This window comes from Asterias rubens, chromosome 1 (assembly GCF_902459465.1).
Source record: "Asterias rubens chromosome 1, eAstRub1.3, whole genome shotgun sequence".
Classification (NCBI taxonomy): Eukaryota; Metazoa; Echinodermata; class Asteroidea; order Forcipulatida; family Asteriidae; genus Asterias; species Asterias rubens.
Window position 1 is genome coordinate 9,752,611 of NC_047062.1, and position 14,702 is coordinate 9,767,312.

Here is a 14,702-nt window from a genome sequence, read left to right on the forward strand (position 1 = left end):
CTCAGTGACGTTTGTGGTTATTTCTTTGCCAATGATGTCATCATGACGTCACACTTGTCGAAACAATGAGTTGGCCTATAAACATAAAATGGCTTCAGTCGTGGCCGAGTGGTCAAACACTGAGTGGGAGTGGCAGAGCCAAAAGAGTCCAACGCACTGGGGTGTTTGACCCACAGAGTGCATGCATGCAGTGGGTTTGAGTCCTAGGCCCCTGCAGAGATAGCCACCCCAGTGTGTACTGTACGTAAAATATCCCAGCAGTGAGAATGAATAAAATACATAAAGGCACTGGACACCTTTTTTGACAAAGACCAGTATTCTCACTTGTAGGTCTATGCATAACATAAAACTGTGAAAACTTTAACTCAATTGGTCGTCGAAGTTCGAGAGAACATAGTGCCTTTAACTGCATTATTATTGAATACAGAATTCTCCATTATCATCATTATCACAGAGTGATTTACTACTAGTGAGCTTTCAGATAACTAATATTAATTAAATTGACAATGACCTACAGTGTGTACAGTGTTTAAAGGCAGTGGACACTAATTGGTAATTAGTATCATAAAACCTCACTTGGTAATGAGAAATGGGGAGAGGTTGATAGTATAAAACATTGTGAGAAACGGCTCCCTCTGAAGTGACGTAGTTTTCGAGAAAGAAGTAATTTTCCACGAATTTGATTTCGAGACCTCAGATTTAGAATTTGAGGTCTTGAAATCAAGCATCTGAAAGCACACAACACCGTCTGACATAGGTGTTTTTCTCTCATAGTAATCTCGCACTTTTCACGACCAATTGAGCTCAAATTTTTACAGGTTTGTTGTTTTGTATGCATATATGTTGAAATACACCAAGTGAGGAGAGGACTGGTCTTTGACAATTACCAATAGTGTCCACTGTCTTTAATTATATACATCAATGGTTCAATTTATAAAGTACACACTTTAACAAAAAGAACAGAGGCCGTGACGACATCACCTAGAACATTATAGCTCTTTCAAGTTCCTATATTATTATAGTTCCTATGCTCTAGTGACCGGGGCCCCCAGAGTCGATACCCTCCAGCCTTGCAGCAGCTAGACGAAGTCAACGTAATGGATACAATCTTTTGTCGCAACAAGGCTTCCTTTTCAAGAAAATCCAGACACACTGCACACGGATCGATGAGTTACAAAATAGTGGGCCATAAACTAAACTAAGGTCCCGTGCTGGGGGTGCCCTCTTTATTATAAGGTGGCCTTCGTCGCTAGGCAACGTACCACAAAGACAATAATCGCGCTGTCTGAACAGCGCCCTCTGATGCTCATCGTCCAGTAACTAGCCTATAGTTACGTATACAATGTCAAAAAACAGCAACACGTCCCATGCGACACGCGGAGAAACAGTGTAAGCAAACGCGCCGATCAACACACACTACTAAAAAGTAACTTCTTCAAGAACACACTAGTCATACTTCAAGGGTGATTTCATTTCTTATACCCCGATCTTTGGAATTTTACTCGGATTGGATCTCCTCAAACAATAAAACAAGTTTTGGTGTTTCCCGTACCCCCGTCACCCACCGTTCCTTTACCGGACAGCCCGGGGTCCTGTGCCCATCCCAACGGCGGCACCATGAGTACCCTTACCGACCCTGTTTTGACGGCAAGGAGGAGAGAGCAACTGTATGGGGCTTCTAGAGTGGATGAAATACGGTCACTCCGAACATCGCTGACTCAAGACCACATTTCTACATTGAACAGCGATCGTACGAAAATACCACCATGGGGGAGCACCACAAAATTCGCTTACAAGGTGAGTTTTGTAATAATCATTTTATCGTGTAGGCCTACCGATTGCCCATTATATTATAGTCTTACTAACTTATAAAAACTTTAAACAAAGCACTGTTTCGGTTTTGAAGGAGCCCCCTTTATAGCATAAATGATAACATTTTATTTCATAATTCTAATTTTAGGATATAAAGAAAGACATTAGACCTAAAACTTTTTTAGAACGACGTCATAGGCCTAACAATGAAAGGCAAAAAGACGGAAGAAAAGAAAACAAGTGAAGTTTTCACCACACTCCAAATTAATGTCACTGTATTTTCAAATTATAGTAAAACAATTCGTACAAATTGAATTAATCTACATTAACATAAAAAGTATACCAATACACCCGAACTGACTTGGTCTGTTTACGCGTAATGATGGACGTATCTACCTTTGTGTGGTCACGGTAGAACCTCCAAGAATAGATGTAACCAATCAAACTAATGAAGCCATTCAAGATTAAAACATCTATTGTCATGAGATGAACTAATCACATTGACTGTGGTTTCAACATCTTTCTGACTTTTGTATGCAACATGAATCTGTGACGCAATTGAAGTGAACACTTTGAGAGATTAAACAGATAAGCTATAGATTAACTCGTCCAATAAGCCGGTGGGATTAGCATTAGCAATTAGTTACTATCTCATGATGTTTTTTCCCCGGTAGAAAAACAAATCGGCCAATCGTTTCGAGAACAGCCACATTTCGAAAAGTAAAAGTTATCCAAAACTAAAAAGTCCCAATGGTACAAAATTTTGTTTATTCGATCGCTCGAGTTCCTGATGAAGACAACAATAAATTTATGGTTATAAATTGAGAAAGTTGATCGAAAAAGTTGTTTTTTAAAAGAAAGCAAGTAACACAATAATCTGATAACATTCTCCTATTCATGATTTCATTGGTGTTTTTTATCACGATTCGCAGCCATACACAGCCGAGTTATAGGGCCTACATAATGAAATATAAAATCGTACAAACTTAAAAAAATGAAAAATGTAAAGCAAACAATAGACGATTTCTTTTTAAAGTACTTTGTCAACATAGGATAAATAAGCTAAAAGGGCACATAGAGTTGTTCGGTTATTAAAAAAGAAATTAAAACAGAAACAAATTGTTGTAACTTGCGGCTAGCTGTAAACTCACTGACGAAATTTTTATCCAACAAGATGTTCATGAAGTTTGCGAGAAATTTGTGTAAGTCAAAACTGATATCCTGGTAAATTGAAATAAAAAAGTGAATGTTGGAAGTATATCAAAGTCTTTCAGGCCAAGTTTTTAGAACATAAGTTTTAATAAGATGAACACTTTCGGGTTTAAAATCGCTCATTGAAGTTTTTTACCAATCAACAAAGTATAACGGTTCCTTTAACAGATTTCAGTTAAAATTGTGTCCCAAATCGCCTGTGTGAAGGGTAGGCCTACATGAGAAAAAAACATGTTTAAAACCGACCTGAGTTAATAAACACATAAGCGTGTCTTCCCATACAACCAAAGCTGTGTAAATGTTGGTATAAATGGACCGGGAAGGCCTCGCCCCATTATATTGCAACGTTTTGCCGCCCATGCGTGCCGTCCGACACCACAACTTGAGTGTTTTCGGTTGGACCTGATGTTGCTATCGATCAATGCACAGTTTGCACACTCGATCTATTATGGATACACTTGTTCATTGTTTACAAAAACCTGCGCGAACATAACATTGAGTGACATTTTCATGTTGACAAGAAAATAAAGTGGTGGAAAATCAATATGACTGTATGAGAGTTTCGTTTACATTATGTGGGAGATCAGTTGAGAGGTTTAAACATGGCTTTTCACGAGGGGCCCCTTCGGTGGTAAAGGGGTTATCGTCTCGGGCATTATGCCCCCGTTATGGCTGATAAGTCCGTGTTTTATGGTCGTAGAATTAGGTCACAGACAAACTAACATGGGCATGATCAACTTTGGTGTCAAATTAAAAAAAGATTGGGTCCATAGAGCGTTAAAGGCGCTGGACACTAATGGTAATTACTCAAAATAATTATTACCATGAAACCTTATGATTACGACTAATGGGGAGAGGTTGACAGTGGAACACTGTGAGAAATAGCTCCCTCTGAAGTAATGTAGGTTTCGAGAAAGAAGTAATTTTCCACAAATTTGATTTCGAGACCTCAGATTTAGAATTTGAGGTCTCGAAATCAACCATCTAAACGCACACAACTTCGTGTGACAAGAGTGTTTTTTCTTTCATTATCTCGCAACTTCGACGACCTATTGAACTCAAATTTTCACAGGTTTGTTATTTTATGCATATGTTGAAATACACCAAGAAGACTGGTCGTTGACAATTACCAATAGTGTCCAGTACCTTTAAAAATGCAAACGCTATATCGGATATGGAAAGAACTACTTTCTTGTACTTAGGCGTTGTTACTGGCCCGTAAGATGTAACGAAATTTGTTGGAAGAGCAGAACTTACCAAATTGAATATTTTCGTGATGAAATCAAATAACTCATGGTTATGACAATTTTGGGTTGCGTAATCACTTTCTTATAGGCCCCCATCTATATAATTTGCATTTACAACATAACTATTGCATGAGAGGAATGTTTTGCTAAGGCCTAATGGCTAAAATGTATTGTCTAGCGGTGCACTAGACTATTACTATAGTAATTGCAAAATGTGTCTTATAATATGTGAAAGGCATTCTAGCCATTGCAAGTCAGTCGGAATATTTTAGCTTGGCGCACCTGAGACTTGTACTGCTTAGCCCCCGGCCAAAGAGAATTACCACAGTTAGGCTATTTTACAATTCAAGGCCCCTTCATTGTTTGCAAATAATAGTGCTTGTAAATGGAAACCCAACGTCCGAATTGTCACACTATGCAATTTGTTCGCTCACAGACATTGATCATAGCATGACTTAGTTCGATTTAATGAGAACAGGAAAGACAAAAATAGCGAACATTAACTTCAAATTGTTATTACATTTACTCAAAGATGTTAACATGTTTATGTTTTCTCTCACTCCCAAGGGTACACAACCAGACAAGATGACAGCATTGTCTTTGGACTCCGGGCTACAGGTATGTTTACACAGCAGTCAATTATTTTGACAATATTTAAGAAGAAACCCCACTTTTATTGGTAGTTGGCTTTTAATTATTGTTATGACTTTGAACTGTTTTCATGAAGTATGGAAATAAAAAGTGAGATTGAATTGAATGTTCTTGACTTGTGATCTCTACAGAACCAGGCCCATTTTGAGATGCGCGGGGAAGGGGCGTCAGTGGACAACGGTCTGTACCTCAAGTCACTCACGAGCAACGACTACAAGAAACATGAAACGCGAAGGGTAAGCTTGAAGTCAAACACAAAAGCGATCGAGAATATTTTTCGAATATATTATGTTTGTTTTCTTCTTTTTCTTTGTTTAACACAGATTATGAACATTTTAGCTTTAAATTGTGCCGAGTAATTTACGTCGTAATCACACGGTAGAATAATTATCTCTCGTTCTCTCTCTTCATTTTTTGTCCACAGACACTAGCGGCCCGTCCAGAAAATCAAATAAATTTACCGGTAAGTGTCTAAGTGTTTCAGTATTTTCGAAAAGATCATGTGAACACATAATAAATGGATATTTTTCACAAAACCATTTTGCCAATTCGATTTTTAACTAAGAGTTATGATTAATGTATAAATACAATCTTTTTATTTAAATTGCAGGACATGAACCCAAGATTCTTCCGCGACCAGACGTTCGGTTCCTCGTTCTACAATTCAGATTTCAGCAAAGTAAGAACCATGTTTGTTTTCATTTGATGATAAAGAACACCCCCCCCCCCCAGTATAGTTGAATTTTCGGTTGTCTTCAGAAGCTTTCGGTAGCGAACTAAATAACTAATGGTCGTTCAATTTCCCCTTTCTGCCTTTAGACTCTTCAGCGAGAATCCACTCTTCCTGATCTCCAAAAGGCAAGAACAGAGATGCGTCGACGAAACGTAAAAGACATCAGAACCACACATTTCGATTTGGGCAACGATAACCCGAAGTAAGTATTTCTAAGTAAAATATTCATTTACATGTACTTTGGTGAAGCCATTATTTAGCATGACGTACAAAATACAACTGGATAAGGCCTCCGCGTTTCAATAAATTTCCAGTAATTTTACGGTGATTGCATAATGGCCGTGTGTCAAACAAAATTAATTACAGGTTAAAAAATAAAATCCTAATCAAAAACAAAAAAAGTGTTTGGTATATGACTTCTCTCCAACATACCCGGTTATAAGGAAATGTATGGTTGGATCCCGTTAGTCCTTTTAAATTAGGTATCCGGTAGGCCTATCACATAACTTTACTGAATTTGTTTGCTGTATCCAAGTCACCATAACACTACTTGAAATTGCCACAGTGAGCTTATGATGTTTGCAATTTCACCATAACCATAAAATGGAAGCAATCTAATTTATAACCCCATGTTTTTCGTTTCTAGCTTTCAAACTGAGACCATTTCATCGTTCAACTCGAGACCTCGCAGTGTACGTCTTGAACCCCTTCCACCAACTCTTGCCCTACAGAGGTCCAAGACGGAACCATTAGAACCAGCCTCCATGGTCCGTAAGATGCTGGAAGAGGAAAGAGAATCTTACGTATTCAGAAGAGGAGATTACAATGTCACAGGTGATGAAACATGACGTAATTTAATGGAATGTTAATATTATATGGACGTGAATATAAAATAAAGGAAGTTTTGACGCTCAGAAAAAGGTGATGGCTTTGTTTTAAAGAACTTGTACGTGCAGGGCAAGCTGAATGCAAGGGCTTGACGCAAAGGTCGAGAAGTAAGCTAATAATGCAATGTGTATTCATACGGTAAAGCTAATAAAACATATATAAAACGCAAAGGTTATGCAATCAAATAAAATATACACTTTTATGAATGAAACTATAACCTAAACATTTTGTGTTTCTTTTTTTTAGCTCCTAAACCCAAGCTGTCGACGTTCCAGAGAGATTATGATGCCATGCCCAAAGAGCCCAAAGCTGCGGCATTTATTGAACCAACGCAAATTGCCAAAGGACGATTCCTGCAGGATGCTGACATATTGAAGTGAGTGTTCAGTTTCTTTCCCGCCGAATGGGCTTACAAATCGCAAAGTAGATACGCGATCTTTTGACTTAATTCTTTGAAACAAAATGAAGTAAGACCTATGTCATACTTCTCGCGAATGTTGGTGACGCAAAGATGCACCTTTTACCAATATTGTCACGCAAGAAAATTTGCTTCACTTTCGCGTGTAGTATGAACCGGGATCTACACCGTTTATAAAACGGTGCATTTACCACACGCACACACACGATTTGCACACACACGATTTCTTTCTGTGTGTTCTTTTAGTTTTTAAGTTGATTACATTTACTTTTTTTCAGAGCAAGCATTAAAGATGAGATGATCCTGACCCCTGAAGATGAGGCGACGAAGGCGACAATGGTTTCCCTGAACAATGGCGCCATCTTGAAAAACATCCTACTGCAATATGACATCATGAAGTAAGTTGGTATTTCACGTGGTAATACAAGTCTCGCGCGTAACACCGCAGAGAAAACACGTGAGACAAGTTGCCATCTTTTTTTCATTTCATTTTATTTGCCAGCAAACATGAAACAAACACAAACATGTATTAAAAAATTGCACATCAAAGATTGATGCACGTAACTTCCAACAACAGAATAATAAATCTTTTTCTTGTTTTCGCAGAACTTTATTCCTGAGGTAAAACCCTAATTTTCGTTCGTTTTCTTTCCTACGAATTATAGAACCGGGTATATCAACAAGGAATCTCTGCAGCGTGCGTGTAATAGTTTATTAGATCCCATACCGCAACCTGTCCTAGATAAAGTATTGAAGTCAACGAAGGATGGACCTGGAAAGTCAATCGACTACTTAGATTTCATCCGCCAGTATAACCGTAAGTAAAATGTCGTATTTAGTTATGGAAGACACCGATTATTTATATCAAAGTGAGAGAAAAGAAAAAACATTGAAAGATTTGACTGCCATTTCTCCGCTTATTTACAGCCCAAAACGACGTATGTGTACATGTAATAGGCCGCCCGAACAATTAATATTGACACTGTTTAAAGGTGTTTTGCATTTATAATGATAAAAGCGTCCACATGCTGATGCAAATTTTAAAATTGCGCCCAAATTGTTTTCTTCAGACTTTATCAATATAATTTTTTTTTGTCTTCTGTTTGTTTACAGTTAAAGCTATTTCAGCCTCCATTTCCAATGCCAGGGAAGTGAAGCCGAGTGTCACTAGGGATGTATCCGCACCCAGGAGTGCCGGGGGCTCGGGTGGTACCGGCCCCGTTCTGGTAAACGCTTCGTCTGGAAAGGATTACCAAACCTCCGTACATTTTAAGGTAAGTGAACATATTTGAGCTCAAAAACAGTCGAAAACATTTCCCCACCAGTCTGCCAAATCATTTGTCAATTCCAATTGACAAAAGTATAGTTTTACTCACACAAATAATGGTTTAGTTTATTTTGGTCGGGAAAGGTGTTGTTCGGTACCAAAAAAGGACAAACTAACCCAATCTACCTTCAATATAGAGAGAGAGTATATAAACGGACATACAGGCTGTCACATATTTAAAGGATAGCATTCCCGAGATTTAAAAACATTATTTCTTTTCAAAATTTGGGTCAAATATATTGAAAGTTGTTTGTGATTTTTTTGTAATATTCCGAGAAATAAAAGTGTAGCTCCGGCTTTTATCATTCCAGGTGTCATGATATAATTATTTATAATTGTGCATTATTTATTTGTTGTTGTATAGTTTGGTACCGATGAGGAGAGGTCAAACACTATATACAACAAAGACTACGACTCGCAGATCCTTAAAGCTGACGAGAAACCTACCAAGGTGCAAGGACCAAAGTCATCCGAGGTATTTCAAATCAGCAATTTCTATTACTTTTTCTTTGTTTTTAATCAATCGAGACAGTGTTCTTGAATTTGTTTCTATTTTTTTTTTTTTTGAGTCAACATTTACATATATTTAAAACAAAAACATTTTGTTAACATTCTGGAAAGAAAATTTAAGAAATATACACTGTATTTGGTTTACTTAATTCCTTTATATACAGTTTGTATTAAATTAATCCTTGTTTGTGTTTAGGTCATGCATACGATGCAAACGCCGGGTGGGGTCGAAGTGAGCACAAAGCAAAGTGATTTTGTCAGCTTCCTAGATGTGGACAAGGTACAACTACGAAGCATTGTAAGTACACGATCATAAAATATATTTGTAGTTAAAGTCTTGTTTTTACACAAAATATATACATGTACAGTAGTAAACATCCTTTTCATAACTGATGAACAACCAACCAAATAAAACAAATAACACTTCAAACACTCGGTGTTCAGTCAGTGACATCCAAGGTTTTTTTTTTAGCATTGTCGACTGTCTAAAAGAAATGTATGTCAAACCAATTTACGTACAAGACACTTGGCTGTTAATTAACCAAGCTAAGAACATGTTGATTGAAGCGATAATAGATCGTTAATTGAAACCAATAAACTGAGCAATCACAAACCAAACTCCATCAAGCTTTGATCACAAATTGTTGCTATTATTATAGTGGTAATTCCTGCGATGTTGAATTTACGTAGGTCTTTGATTATAGTATGTACACTCGAATAACTGTTTTACAATTCAAATTCTAATTTGTTAATACCTGTTTTTAAACACAGAGACGAAGTTGAAGTTTGCAATGACCACCTGTCCCTGAATAACTATTATATTAAATATTAAAAGTTCAATTCATTTGATTTATTGAATAATTTCCCCATTTTCCTGAACAGCTTGTGACGAGGGATAAACAAGGGTTGAAGAATAAAGAGCGTCATGATAAAAATAGCGTTATATTTACGTGTGATAAAGACAGGGATGCCAAGGACAGACATCACTCATGTAAGTATCATTTAAATATTGTTTCAAATTATTTTTGAAAGGAGCAGGTGCCAGAAACAAAACACAGGATTATGTAATTGCAAAAAAAATTTATGAGTTTCAATCCGGTAGCTAAAAACCAATGAATTTGTTTCATTATGTCGGTAGCCCTCCACCCAAGTCTCCAGAGAAATGTCTTCATCAAAAGTAGCAATCGAATACGCTGGTCGTCTCTGTTAACTCAACTTTAATTTTACACATCATTTTTTTATATCACACAAGTTGTTGAGTTAATAACATTTCCAACCTGTTTTCCTTCTTCCTCTTTGTCATCATGCAGTATCACATGAGAGTTACGTCAAATTTGCACCATCTACCAAAGTCACCATGGCGCCACCTTTACCGAAGTACCGTTATTTGGACAGTAATGGGGCCCTTCCGTACCCCGCAAACATGCCCGGTAGATCGGAGACGATCGAAGCGTACAACGGCTGCAACCTGTCCATGCCCGAAGAGACCGAACAAAAACTTACGGCATTCAAAGCCGAGAACAGTGAGAGGGTCAAAGACAGTAGGAGGGTGCATTTTAAGTTTGGTAATGATGCGGCAGAACATAGCACGGAGGCCAAGGATAACTTCGTGGAGTGCAGGGCCGTCGGGGATGAGATTCCGGCGGCGGGAACGAAGAACCAAGGCGAGCCGCAATATCCACATCAAAAGATCAGGTACGGGAAAATCATGTTCATTTTTTATTTCAAATAAAAAAATTCATTTTAAATGTAAAACTTTAAGAAACCGCTATTTGCCGATAAAATCTTAATCCAAATAGTGACTTCAGAATGACTTTTCTTGTTGATCTAATTGGCGTCATTTTTTTTTTTACGTACATGTATACAGTTTCTTATCTTACTTTTTTTGCATTTGTTTACCCCTTTTCTCCAGCCAAAACACGGAAGATTTGAGCGGGAATCCGATGGCACCAGGCATATTCGACAGCATTCGGCTGGCAAAGAGATCCTACTACAACACGTAAGTCACTGAAAACTAGAATAGTGCCAAAGTTTTGAGTCTAAATGAGGTTTATTGACAAATAAAATGTTTTGTTAATACATACAAATGTTTTTGAGTGTCGGTTTTCTAAAAAATTGTAGGCTTTGACACGGAAACATTTCACAGGACAGTGTTTTCAACAGATTATTGAACATTTTGGCTCAATTGGTAATCGTAGTTGAAAGAAGAAAACCTGTTGCATAGAATGGTGTGCTTCAGCCGCCCGAGAAATGCTCCAGGCCAGCCCGGTCATTACCACGCGGTGAAGACCGGGTCTTCGCACTGTTATTCCCTAATTAATGTATCTTGTTCTTTTCCAAAGGGCGCCAAATCCATCTGACCCACTTCACATCAAACTGCGTCGAGTCATCATGGAGACAGATCCCCAGCATACTGGTCACGTGACAAGGAGGAAACTCAAAGAGGCATGCAGCCAGTTCAAGATCAATGTCAGCGCTAATGTCTTGGATGGTCTTATTCAGAGGTAAAGCTATTACTCTACTCACGCTATTTGTACAGAACTTGTTTAGTCAAACGGACTTGTCAAAATGGTTACATTATCGATTCTTTTGAAAGGATTTTATGGAGACTTTAGTCCCTTGAAAACAGACTGAAAACAAAGATGATAAATTAGCCAATACATGTATTCCATTTAGATTGAGCTTGATTCAGGTCAATCTTGTCAAAACATTTTAACTTTCTGCAAACTAGTTGGGCGTAACTTATTTGTATAGACCAAAGTGAAAATTGGCCAAACTTCATTAAAAAAGCTGAGCTCAGAAAACTTTTGATGAAAGCAGAAACAGAATAGGCATACCCACCAAAAAACCACGTATTGTGTATTGTAAACTGTTTTTCATTGGCTCATTGTTAAATTTTGTTTTAACAGAAATATTTGTAAAGCTTTTTTTTTGTTTTTTTGGATTTGACTCATGGACAGTGAAGTTTCAGTCAGATCTATTATTATTATCAAAACAGATAAAAGGAAGAAGTGTTTTGACCGATTATATTATTTGTTTCCAGATGTGATAAGCATGGAGATGATAAAGTCGACTACCATCAGTTCATACGGTCCCTTACACTTGAGCAGGTCCCCGAGTCTGTGTCGTCATCCCACACAGCCTCCCTGATGAGAAACGACTACAGACCAATCGATCAGAGAAGGTAAATATTTAACATGTGTAAATACATGTAAATAAATGTAAACAATCTTCATCACTATCATTACATAGACTTGTCCAGATGATTGCAATAAAAAAAAGTCAATATAGAATAGTGGCCAGACTTTTTGACTATTCCGTTTTAAATGACTTTTGTTTTAGAACTGTTAGTTTACACTTAACAATACATGTACTTAAGTTTTCTAAAATAGGTGGTTCTTAAAAGAATTCCATTGCACAATGTTTCCAAATCTGTTTGTTCTTAAAGAATGCAAGTGTTGGAGGTCATGACGAGGTCTCCGGTTCAATAATTTTAAGGTCTTGAAATGTTGAGGTATCGGTTTCCCCCTCAGAATTTGAGGTCTCGATTCGAAAAATAATGAATGTTCCGCTGGGCTTGTGTTGATCTGTGGGCGAGTTTGTGTAAAGTTGGCAAAGCTGAAAGTGGAATAGTCACAGTACAAACAGGGAGTTGCATTTGATGTACTTAGTTATAATGCTGATGCTGACACAATGCCCTTATGTTTATGAATGTTTTCATCTTTATTTGTATTTTGCAGTTTCACCAATGCTCAATTATTAACAATGCAACACATGCAGATGAAGCCTGTCAAACCTCAACAGAGTCACTTCTTCCACAGAGACACAGCTGAAGGTAAGATACACGAGGTCAAACAAGAGTGAAAAAGCACTCTTTGAAGAGCCATATGAGGGACAACTCTTTTCTAAGTGGTTTTAAGCACTCTATACTTTCCCAAATCCTGTGAAAAAGAAAATCCACAGGCATGTTACTCAGGTAGGATTCAAACCCACGACCTTTGCCATTCTAGAGCAGATGTCTTACCACTAGACCACCAAAATTTGTTCCAAAGGAATCAAGAAAGTACTGAGTACATGTACACAGTACTACTGTGCTCTAACAGTAACACACATTTATTTGTGTAATCTAAAATCACATTCAATGCAATTTAAACATCCATAATGAAATATTGATGCAGTTACACAAAGTGTTTGACTAGACACATTTGAAGATAGCTGTGAAGACTGTACACTTACAAAATTCTGTTATTTTTGTTTTGTTTTTCTCTGAGAAAATGGCAGAAAATTTGTTGAAAGCTAAAAGTACCACTATTTAATAAAACTTGTGTACCTATTTTTGGAAACATGAAGTCTATAGACGAGTCTTGCATAATACAAGTCAAAAGACCCAAACAGCATCCTCACTGAGGTCAACGGAAGACCTGGCGCATATTTTTATTGTTTGACCTCAGCAATATGGGGGTTCAAGCAAGGGGTCTATTGTTTTAACAATGGGTTTGAGTACAATAATATTTGTGGCTTACAATTCTTGAATAGCAAAGATGTTTTAATAACAATATATTTACAAATGTTTTGTTTCTTTTCATTGCAGAAAACCAGTTTACATCGGTTACCAACCAAGATTTCATCAAGCCAGAAATGATGGCAGCTTCCATTTAATCACTGTGCAGCAATAGACAAGCAAACTTTTGATGTATATATTTTTGTAAAAAACTGTTTACAATGTACTTATTTTTTTTTGGCTGCCACCTAAAATGCGCTGAAAAAAATATTACATTTTTAATTAAGAATTATATGTGCGCTTTTTCACTGTGTAAATTATTGTATATATACCAATGTGCGCTTTTCATTGTGTAAATAATGTAACATATCAATGTGCACTTATTAACTAAAAACATACACGCAAGTGGAGAGTTTTGTTTCTTCCCTCAACACCCAGGAGTGGAATGTCTGTGCTCTTTTAAAGCATTATTAAGAATTTTCAGAAATATATGGAATACTTTTCATAAGTAAGTTTAAATGCTGTTTTTTTTTGTCTTGCCAAGAGTATGAGTGTTTTGTGGTGTGTATTTATGTCAAACGATGGCCCCAATTTCATAGAGCTGCTTATAAAAGCACAAAATTTGCTTAAGCTAAATAAATCCTTGCTTAGTAAAATAAGATTAATATCCAAGACTCCACTCATTTGTTTGTTAAGTAAACAACAGCTAAATACCAGTCGCAACCATGTACATTACAATGTACATGTATATGGCATGATATTTTGGCCAGTAGTAACATGTGTAAAATAAGAAAGCGATTTTCTTGCTTAAGCAAGTTTTGCGCTTAAGCAGTTCCATGAAATTGCCCCCTGGTAGGAAAAAGTTTCCTCCATGGTTAAACAAAGTAGGCCTTTTCTTTACATTATTGCAGGTAACATTTGTTACCTTTAATATTGTTTTACTTTGACAGTAAATTAATAATTACAAAAAATATTACGTGTCATAGGGCCTACTGTTATAAAAACTGTTGGAAAAGTTATTTTTTGGGGGGTAATAATAATGACATTTTAGAAAGGGGTTATGGTCACAAAGGGTTGGAGTCTCAGAAGCGGCTACTTTCAAGTAGCAGTTACTTTCACGTAGCTGTTACTTTCAAGTAGCGATTACTTTCATGTAGCATTTACTTTCACATAGCAGTTACTTTCATGTAGTGATTACTTTCACGTAGCAGTTCTACTTTCACGTAGCAGTTACTTTCAAGAAGCGATTACTTTCACGTAGCAGTTACTTTCAAGTAGCGGTTACTTTCAAGTAGCGGTTACTTTCAAGTGGTGGTTACTTTCATGTAGGGGTTACTTTCAAGTAGCGGTTACTTTCATGTAGCTGTTACTCTGATGTAGCGGTTACTTTCAAGTAGCAGTTA

The 14,702-nt window shown here is 37.1% G+C and overlaps 1 protein-coding gene across 1 annotated transcript; it reads left to right on the forward strand.

Annotated features, from left to right (window-relative positions):
• The first annotated feature begins 1,590 nt into the window (after positions 1 to 1,590).
• LOC117290625 lies at positions 1,591 to 13,956 on the forward strand. Its single transcript, XM_033772105.1, has 20 exons — positions 1,591 to 1,797; positions 4,839 to 4,889; positions 5,054 to 5,158; positions 5,347 to 5,385; positions 5,533 to 5,601; positions 5,742 to 5,857; positions 6,302 to 6,489; positions 6,790 to 6,919; positions 7,240 to 7,359; positions 7,627 to 7,778; positions 8,075 to 8,235; positions 8,653 to 8,763; positions 8,995 to 9,096; positions 9,681 to 9,789; positions 10,109 to 10,493; positions 10,711 to 10,797; positions 11,141 to 11,302; positions 11,842 to 11,982; positions 12,539 to 12,633; positions 13,390 to 13,956. Exons 1-20 carry the CDS (start codon positions 1,618 to 1,620, stop codon positions 13,455 to 13,457), a joined length of 2,571 nt encoding a protein of 856 aa, XP_033627996.1. The 5' UTR covers positions 1,591 to 1,617; the 3' UTR covers positions 13,458 to 13,956.
• The last annotated feature ends 746 nt before the right edge of the window (positions 13,957 to 14,702 follow it).

Bases quoted from the DNA above. Each gene is read 5' to 3' on its own strand.
- LOC117290625 (XM_033772105.1), top strand. From the start codon at position 1,618: ATGAGTACCCTTACCGACCCTGTTTTGACGGCAAGGAGGAGAGAGCAA. The intron at 1,798-4,838 runs GTGAGTTTTGTA...CTCACTCCCAAG, and splicing joins CCACAAAATTCGCTTACAAG to GGTACACAACCAGACAAGAT. The intron at 4,890-5,053 runs GTATGTTTACAC...TGATCTCTACAG, and splicing joins CTTTGGACTCCGGGCTACAG to AACCAGGCCCATTTTGAGAT.